This window comes from Mizuhopecten yessoensis, unplaced genomic scaffold (genome assembly GCF_002113885.1).
Source record: "Mizuhopecten yessoensis strain PY_sf001 unplaced genomic scaffold, ASM211388v2 scaffold11145, whole genome shotgun sequence".
Lineage (NCBI taxonomy): Eukaryota > Metazoa > Mollusca > Bivalvia > Pectinida > Pectinidae > Mizuhopecten > Mizuhopecten yessoensis.
Window position 1 is genome coordinate 1,017,182 of NW_018408902.1, and position 9,852 is coordinate 1,027,033.

Here is a 9,852-nt window from a genome sequence, read left to right on the forward strand (position 1 = left end):
ATTACAGCTTGGTAGGATAATTTCACCTTTCTGACCCATTAAGATTTTGGCGAGTCTAAAAAGCTGTCTATGGTCCTTACCACATTCTTCATTTTTTTCGAAATAATAAGCCTTCTTTGACTGAATCGGAAGTGAACCAACTAGTCGACATTCAGAGAAACTAACTTAAACACATAAACTTAATGTTGACGCCATCGTCGCCATAAAAGTAACACCTGTCTCGCTTCCACATCGTGGCGGCGGGAAAAAAACCCTGTCTGAACACTTCCTGGCCGCCCAGGTTTTGAAATTTACTATATAAAATACAGTTATTCCTCTGTATAATCTTCCTGAATTTATCACCTCCCTTTCAAGTATCATGAACAATTTAATTGATCCTTATTTTGCTCATTATTTTACCAAACCCTGGTATGACATCGAGACTTTTCTTGAAATTGGTGGTTTCATTGCATAAAACCACATGTAAATTAATTTACATTGAGACAGGTGCCTAATTTATTAATGATATACTTAAGACAAATTTCAATGTACCTTTTATCAAGATAAAAAACAAACCATGCCTATTAAACAATTTAGCTTTAATAAAACAATTAATGATAATAGTACATGTATATTATTGAATACATTGAAGGTCAGGAAAGTGACTTTGGCAAACCATCCTCGCCCAGGAGGCTTTGGTCAGAGGGTAGCTCCTGAGGGCCAGGGCCTGGCGTTGTGTATATTATATACCTCAAGCTGTCTTCCATCGGATCAAAGGGAAAGTAACTCAGGTCTTCTTCACAGTCCTGAATCAAATTAAATATTAATGTCAGTTCTGTTGAGCCTATATGCATGGTCTTAAAATAGTTGCATAGATGTATTTCATTTCATTATTATCAGTTAATATGATTTATTATAAAAAAAAGACAAAAATTTACAATGGGAAAAGTTTGAAATGTCAAAAAGTGAAAAAGATGAGAGCACCATATCCAGAACCAAATCAACAGAAAACTTTTGTCAGACATAAATTAAGTCAAACTATCAATCTATTTTACAATTCAATTAAGTCATACTATCAATCTATTTTACAATTAGAAACATCATACACACATTTGACAAGTTTTCCATTAACTGCTTTGTGTTTCCTCGGATGAAATCTTGCTCTTCTGTCTTTGGAGGGAAGAATCGTTTCACAAGGTGAAGAAACTTTTTGACATCTTTCTTTAGAAGGAATAGACAAGCATTTGGACCAGCATCAAAGGTGTAGGCAACCTGTCAATTATATAAATACCTTTAATTACAAGTATATACTAGTACCTAAACCTAATGTATACCCATAAATTATAACAAAGTACAAAACATGAATCTACACAGTTTTTGACTCTCATTTTGAAGGTATGAACTTAATATTATTCTACATTGTATACATTGGCATTGTTCACATGTCAATAAATAGACTTCTATAACAAACACAAAGTTTTCTGAAAAAAAATGACAGGAAGTTGGCTGGAAATGTACAGGATGGGTGAGAAATGATATTTTAACCACCTCCTCCCCCATCCTCCATCACTATGGCCTGATGAGAAGAAACACTGACCGTGGTTTCCTGACGGTGCTTGTTAAAACAGTGGACAAGGTGAATTATCCTCCGCGACACATCTGTTAGGTAGGAGATGGGTGGGTAAGTATCTAGACAGCAGGCATGCATTTGGTTACTGTCCTGTGAGTAATGGAAAACAAAGAACACAATTTATTTGTAAATTAAAACAGTTTCCAGAGGCAGTATATCCCCCTGTAAACTGATGTTGATATATCAATGAATTTCATTAAGAAGGAGCTGTGTGCTTATGAAATTTTATAGTTGTTACCATCTTCCTCACAAAGCTCAGCTCTGGACAATTATTCTTTTAGCAATAATGACCTTGATCTTTAACAAACTACAGCCAAAATGGCTGATCCTCCCTCCTAGTACAAAGCAAGTTAATATCCAAACAGATTCTTTTTCAGTAACAGTGACCTTGACCTTTGACAAATCATGTCCAAGTGTGATTGCTACATCTCTGTGAAGTGTATTTTCAGGGAATACAATGAAGTACAAGTTTTCTGTCATAATATGAAAACCACATCATGCAAAAGAATGTTTTGACTGTTTCTTATTGATCAAAGTAACAAATGATACATGTGTCTAACTATACAGCATCGAGAAAATTCCTGTCAGTCATCAGTTCTGAAAAAAAGTCTCTAGATGAACACAGTTACTCAAATACTAAAAGGAAAATTGAGATTCATAGAATTCAAGCTTACCATTGAACCATGAGTGTACAAACTACAGGAATACATGCCTTCATTGTTATTTCTGCAAATGTTTTGAAATCTCTGTCATGGATGGCCTGAGTTATCTGTTCTATCTTGTCCGGAACACTCCGGATTCTCTCCTTTAATAACTGGCTAGTCGCCATTGTTACTTGCATCCCTTCTGTGCTCCCAGTGTGCTTCTTCTGTTCATTTACCTGACAATGTTTAGTGTTCCCATATTAATTCTGACTGACATGTACATTATATAATGTTTTGAGACGACCCAGAGAGGTCTTGTGCATACTATCATTAAATATGCACAGTGTGCACAGCTGTTTCTCACCTGATGACCTGATAAAAATTGAGAGATTTTTACATATCAACAGTGTAAATACAGTGTGTGTGGCTGTATCTGACTGAATGACCAAGACAAGTCATTAGATAAATGTATATACCACCAGTATAAGTACATGTAGATCTGGCCAGTGTGTGGGTCTGTATCTGACTGGGTGACCCATTCAAGTCATTAGATAAATGTATATACCATCAGTATAAGTACATGTAGATCTGGCCAGTGTGTGGGTCTGTATCTGACTGGGTGGCCCAGACAAGTCATAAGATAAATGTACATACCACCAGTATAAGTACACATAGATCTGGCCAGTGTGTGTGGGTCTGTATCTGACTGGGTGACCCAGACAAGTCATTAGATAAATATACATACCACCAGTATAAGTACATGTAGATCGGGCCAGTGTGTGGGTCTGTATCTGACTGGGTGGCCCAGACAAGTCATTAGATAAATGTACATATACCACCAGTATAAGTACCCATAGATCTGGCCAGTGTGTGTGGCTGTATCTGACTGGGTGACCAAGACAAGTCATAAGATAAATGTACATTCCACCAGTATAAGTACATGTAGATCTGGCCAGGGTGTGGGTCTGTATCTGAATGGGTGACCCAGACAAGTCATTAGATAAATGTATATACCATCAGTATAAGTACACGTAGATCTGGCCAGTGTGTGTGTGGCTGTATCTGACTGGGTGACCCAGGCAAGTTATTAGATAAATGTACATACCACCAGTATAAGTACATGTAGATCTGGGCAGTGTGTGGGTCTGTATCTGACTGGGTGGCCCAGACAAGTCATAAGATAAATGTACATACCATCAGTATAAGTACATGTAGATCTGGCCAGTTTGTGGGTCTGTATCTGACTGGGTGACCCATTCAAGTCATTGGATAAATGAATATACCATCAGTATAAGTACATGTAGATCTGGCCAGTGGGTGGGTCTGTATCTGACTGGGTGACCCAGATAAGTCATAAGATAAATGTACATACCACCAGTATAAATACATGTAGATCTGGCCAGTGTGTGGGTCGGTATCTGACTGGGTGACCCAGACAAGTCATTAGATAAATGTACATATACCACCAGTATAAGTACACATAGATCTGGCCAGTGTGTGTGGCTGTATCTGACTGGGTGACCCAGACAAGGCATTAGATAAATGTATATACCATCAGTATAAGTACAGGTAGATCTGGCCAGTGTGTGGGTCTATATCTGACTGGGTGACCCAGACAAGTCCTTAGATAAATGTACATACCACCAGTATAGGTACATGTAGATCTGGCCAGTGTGTGGGCCTGTATCTGACTGGGTGACCCAGACCAGTCATTAGATAAATGTACATACCACAAGTATAAGTACACGTAGATCTGGCCAGTGTGTTCCTGTATCTGACTGGGTGCCCCAGACAAGTCACTAGATAAATGTACATACCACCAGTATAAATACATGTAGATCTGGCCAGTGTGTGTGTGGCTGGATCTGACTGGGTGACCCAGACTAGTCATTAGATAAATGTACATACCAGCAGTATAAGTACACGTAGATCTGGCCAGGGTGTAGGTCTGTATCTGACTGGGTGACCTAGACAAGTCATAAGATAAATGTACAAACCACCAGTATAAGTACATGTAGATCCGGCCAGTGTGTGTGTGTCTGTATCTGACTGGGTGGCCCAGACAAGTCATTAGATAAATGTACCTACCACCAGTATAAGTACACGTAGATCTGGCCAGTGTGTGTGTGGCTGTATCCGACTGGGTGACCCAGACAAGTCATAAGATAAATGTACATACCACCAGGATAAGTACACGTAGATCTGGTAGTGTGTTTGGGGCTGTATCTGACTGGGTGACCCAGAGAAGTCATTAGATAAATGTACATATACCACCAGTATAGGTACACATAGATCTGGCCAGTGTGTAGGTCTGTATCTGACTGGGTGACCCAAGTGTAAATACAGTGGGTGTGGCTGTATCTGACTGGGTGACCAAGACAAGTCAGTAGATAAATGTACATACCATCAGTATAAGTACACGAAGATCTGGCCAGTGTGTATGTGGCTGTATCTGACTGGGTGACCAAGACAAGTAATTAGATAAATGTACATACCATCAGTATAAGTACGTGTAGATCTGGCCAGTGTGTGTGTGGATGTATCTGACTGGGTGACCCAGACAATTCATAAGATAAATGTACATACCACCAGTGTAAGTACATGTAGATCTGGCCAGTGTGTGGGTCTGGATCTGACTGGGTGACCCAGACAAGTCATGTACATACCACCAGTATAAGTACTGTAGATCTGGCCAGTGTGTGTGGCTGTATCTGACTGGGGGACCCAGACAAGTCATTAGATAAATGTATATACCAGCAGTATAAGTACATGTAGATCTGGCCAGTGTGTGTGTGGATGTATCTGACTGGGTGACCCAGACACGTCATTAGATAAATGTACATACCACAAGTATAAGTACACGTAGATCTGGCCAGTGTGTGGGTCTATATCTGACTGGGTGACCCAGACAAGTGTACACGTAGATCTGGCCAGTGTGTGGGTCTGGATCTGACTGGGTGACCCAGACAAGTCACTAGATAAATGTACATACCACCAGTATAAGTATACCACCAGTATAAGTACATGTAGATCTGGCCAGTGTGTGTGTGTCTGTATCTGACTGGGTGACCCAGACAAGTCACTAGATAAATGTACATACCACCAGTATAAGTACACGAAGATCTGTCCAGTGTGTGTGTGGCTGTATCTGACTGGGTGACCCAGACAAGTCATTAGATAAATGTACATACCACCAGTATAAGTACACGAAGATCTGTCCAGTGTGTGTGTGCCTGTATCTGACTGGGTGACCCAGACAAGTCATTAGATAAATGTACATATATCACCAGTATAAGTACACGTAGATCTGGCCAGTGTGTGTGTGTGGCTGTATCTGACTGGGTGACCCAGACAAGTCATTAGACAAATGTACATATATCACCAGTATAAGTACAGGAGATCTGGACAGTGTGTGTGGCTGTATTTGACTGGGTGACCCAGACAAGTAATTAGATAAATGTACATACCAACAGAATAAGAACAGTATATCTTGCCAGTGTGTGTGGCTGTATCTCACTGGGTGACCCAGACAAGTCATTAGACAAATGTACATATATCACCAGTATAAGTACAGTAGATCTCGCCAGTGTGTGTGGCTGTATCTGGCTGGGTGACCCAGACAAGTCATTAGGTAAATGTACATACCACCAGTATAAGTCCAGTAGATCTGGCCAGTGTGTGTGGGTCTGTTTGTACATCCCACCAGTATAAGTACGCGTAGATCTGGCCAGTGTGTGTGGGTCTGTTTATGACTGGGTGGCCCAGACAAGTCATTAGATAAATGTTCATACCACCAGTATAAGTACAATAGATCTGGCCAGTGTGTGTGACTGTATCTGACTGGGTGACCCCGACAAGTCATTAGATAAATGTTCATACCACCAGTATAAGTACACGTAGATCTGGCCAGTGTGTGTGGGTCTGTTTCTGACTGGGTGGCCCAGACAAGTCATTAGATAAATGTACATACCACCAGTATAAGTACACGTAGATCTGGCCAGTGTGTGTGTGGCTGTATCTGACTGGGTGACCCAGACAAGTCATTAGATAAATGTACATACCACCAGTATAAGTACACGTAGATCTGGCCAGTGTGTGTGTGGCTGTATTTGTCTAGCCATAGAATCTGAACCGTCTAATCTTTGACCCTTGTCCCACACAACAAATCCACCATGCACACTCCGACAAGCACTTCCTGATCCACATCTAAACAATGTCAAATAAAAGATTGAAATTTTACGCCCATTTTTACAATTGATTAAAAAAGGTTTGTTGTCATTCAAGATATAAATCAGACAGAACAATGAATATTGAATATGGTTTATTTCTTGTTATGGCCATTGTTTTCATCATGATAGTAATTGGTAGATATTGTTATTGAAATGTATGAGTGCAATTGAGAACAACACTGAACCTTTGCAAAGTGGTTTGCCATGTGAAAAAAGGTATTTGTGAAAATGTGTCTTTTTTATGATTATCATTATTATTTTCAGAACAAAATGTTTGATAAATTTGACTGTTCTAGTTGTATTTTGTGGCAGATTTTAACCCTGAGTACTGTAGGTTTGACTGCAACAGGATGTGAATTGTTACCTTGCAATCGCAGACACATCTCCTTCCAACTTGTACAGACACTTGAGAGCATATACTGAAAAATAGGGAAATATTCAATACAACTGTGTGCTAAACATAGCTTTAAAGGCTGTCAGTAGTGTCATTGTTTTATTACTCTTGTGTAAAAAATAATAATGCTGCAGTCTAACTCTTTTTCAAAATATTCCCTGGAATAACCATATTTAACGTGTCTTTATCTCACTTCTTAGTATCTAATATAGATATGTAAATGCAGGATTCTCAGAATGTGGTGTTATATTGTTCGTTCCTGTTTGTTTAATCAATATAGAAAATCAATTCATCCATATTCTTTCTGTATACAAATCTTAAAATGTACATATCTTTTATGAAATGTTCACATTGTCATCAAATTTGCGCATTTGTTCATCAAACCTAGACAGGCATATCCGGCTGCTGAGGAGGCTAGCCCTGCGGCTGTGGGAAAGTTATTCTTGGAGCAAATATGGATTTTCCAGTTTAATCTCTCAGCAGCAATGTCACGGCTATCAGTCTTCTGTTTTCGTGCTCTTCTCTTGACTAAAATGATTAATATATGTATAGATATATATATAAAACGGGGCAAATAACAGTGTAGACAATATGGTGTTGTCAAATTTTCGGAGCAATCCGTTCCTTTATCGAGACACAGAAAAAACACAAAACAATTGTATTACATAAAACCAAATTTAGGAAATGAAATTTATTATTACCTGTGGTAATTTTAAAGTTTATGTGGACAGTTGTAAGATGCTTGTGTGTAGTGCTAATTAGAAATATTCACTGCAATGCTTACTTGTGGCATCAATTTTGTTACGTATTTACATTTGCTCTTCATATAATTATTATACTTTCTGCAAAACTTTATTTGTCGTTACCCTGTTATAATGTTGACTGTATACCAATTCAAGATAATAATCTCAATAGGAATAAGTCATTTCAGGACAAACATGAATCGATTCATTCAGTTTAATACATTTCAACCCTCATAAAATCTCATTTATTCAAACAAATTATGGAATAAAAATATTATCATGAAAAAATATCAAAATTAATAAGAAAAGAGATTTCATTGTAAGGAATGTAATGTGAATGTTATTTTACATAATTCAGAACACTTTGTGTGGTTAATATTGACCCTGTAATATTATTTTTATACCATAAGAGTTGTGTTGAAACACTGATAACAACTGTGAGTAAATATTTGATAGCAGTCTCAAATATTTTACTCATTACTCACTCTCTCTGATGACATTCTGGATCCTAGGATTGTTGATACACTGCTCTCTGTAACACAATAGATGTATAAACTTTTTTTTACAAAACGTATATTGTTTAGATAGTCTCCTATAGCTATTTCATTTTTTGTTTAGTGACCTCTTCCTGCCATATAAACAGGCTGCCTAGTAATGAGGTTACATATTATATATGATAAACAAAATACAGGTGGGGTGGAACACCCTGCACAACCTCAATGATAATAGACACAATTACTTCCGGATAAGCCTTATTATGCATCCTGAAAAAAATATCTTGATGGAATGTTAAAGCTCAATTACAATTATATTACATCCCAATTTTTATTTTTTTAGGATACATGAGTATTTTTTAACCCTTTCACTTTGATTAAAGAAGAGACCCTTTCACTTTGATTAAAGAAGAGAGTCATTGTAAAAGATTTTACTTTGACAATCTTAGAAATTTTCAGAGAGATTGATAATACTAAACTTACTGTCCATTGAGCCATATCCTGTCCTTCTCAAAATGATGACTGGCAGCAACAGTGGTCTGAGCTTGAAGCTGTGGAAAATACATTATATGTACATACATGTACATAGTAAAGAATCACTGATGATCATTACGCTGATTATATTGTTTGCTCTGAACACAATCTCTGATTGTTTTGCTCTACAATATGACTAGTGATGGTCTATATTTATAATCACCACTTTTGCCTTAAGCTTATTACATGTTCATTGTTTACCTCCATTGTACCCTCTTATGTCAAATATAGAAATTCCAAAAAATCTAAATCATATTGACAGTTTTATCAAAGTATAGCCTCCTTGTGACTACTCCATTTATAAAGGACACCAAACTTAGGGAATTGACCACTTTATTGTTTGATTTTTTTCTTGGACTCCATTTCCTTGTTTGAAATGCATCATCACAGGATGACTAATCTGTTTCCCCTCACACCTACTCCAGTTGTGGCAGTATTTGAACTACATTTTGTACCTGGTCCTGATGGAGAGTTACACTGACAGAGGAGTTGGCTGGGAGTAGCAATGCCTCATCACTCTTTCCCCCTGAAATAGCAAAACTAATATGCTAATAATGTCTTTCAATGAAAGGTAAATGTCAAATAAAATATATTTATTTTGTTTAAGTAAACAAACAACTTTTTTATATGAAACCCTAAACCTTTTCAATCCAGACTTATTACAGTACTATATGATATATTTTTTCAAAGTTAACAAACAAAAATTTGGAAAACTTGTTTCATTGAATTAATAAATTACAGTATATTCCATTGTTAGGAGATGACATTTGCTTATGTCCCTTATGTTGGTTTTTTCCCATCCTTAACACGAGACTATTTGACATTTTAACAGATAAACTCAAACCAGACATCTAGATCTATCTGCCAATATACATGTATAGTACTGGATGTTATTATTAAAAAAAAATTATATTTTTTTTTAATCGGGTGTTCTGACCAGATGAAACTTGGCTAACAATCAGGGATAAGGATCGTATTTTCAGATTGAATTATCGGTATATAATTTGTTACTCGGTTCGTCTATACGCACAATATTTGATGACAGCAATATTTACTGGAGCAGAACATGTTATACAATGCGTCATTTCATGTGGTGAAGCAGCCTTCCAAACTTTTCCCCTTCTCGGTGTCAATTGTAAACCTTAATCTTATTTACGAATATCCGTTACTTTCAAACGCGCAAAAGATTCAGAATCATTTTTTTT

General features: G+C 37.4%; 1 protein-coding gene across 3 annotated transcripts; it reads right to left on the minus strand.

The window, feature by feature from the left end:
• Positions 1-569: 569 nt before the first annotated feature.
• LOC110466871 (diphosphomevalonate decarboxylase-like) lies at positions 570-9,807 on the minus strand. Of its 3 annotated transcripts, none has more exons than XM_021523674.1 (11): positions 9,678-9,807; positions 9,103-9,173; positions 8,597-8,664; positions 8,105-8,151; positions 7,261-7,404; positions 6,847-6,901; positions 6,315-6,459; positions 2,322-2,489; positions 1,577-1,699; positions 1,090-1,251; positions 570-785 (listed from the first exon to the last, which is right to left on the minus strand). In XM_021523674.1, the coding sequence occupies exons 1-11, from the start codon at positions 9,730-9,732 to the stop codon at positions 633-635; spliced, it is 1,191 nt and encodes a 396-aa protein (XP_021379349.1). In that variant the 5' UTR covers positions 9,733-9,807; the 3' UTR covers positions 570-632. The 3 variants fall into 3 exon arrangements, with proteins under 3 accessions (XP_021379349.1, XP_021379350.1, XP_021379351.1); XM_021523675.1 differs by having other exon boundaries at positions 9,703-9,784; XM_021523676.1 differs by lacking the exon at positions 2,322-2,489.
• Between the last annotated feature and the right edge of the window lie 45 nt (positions 9,808-9,852).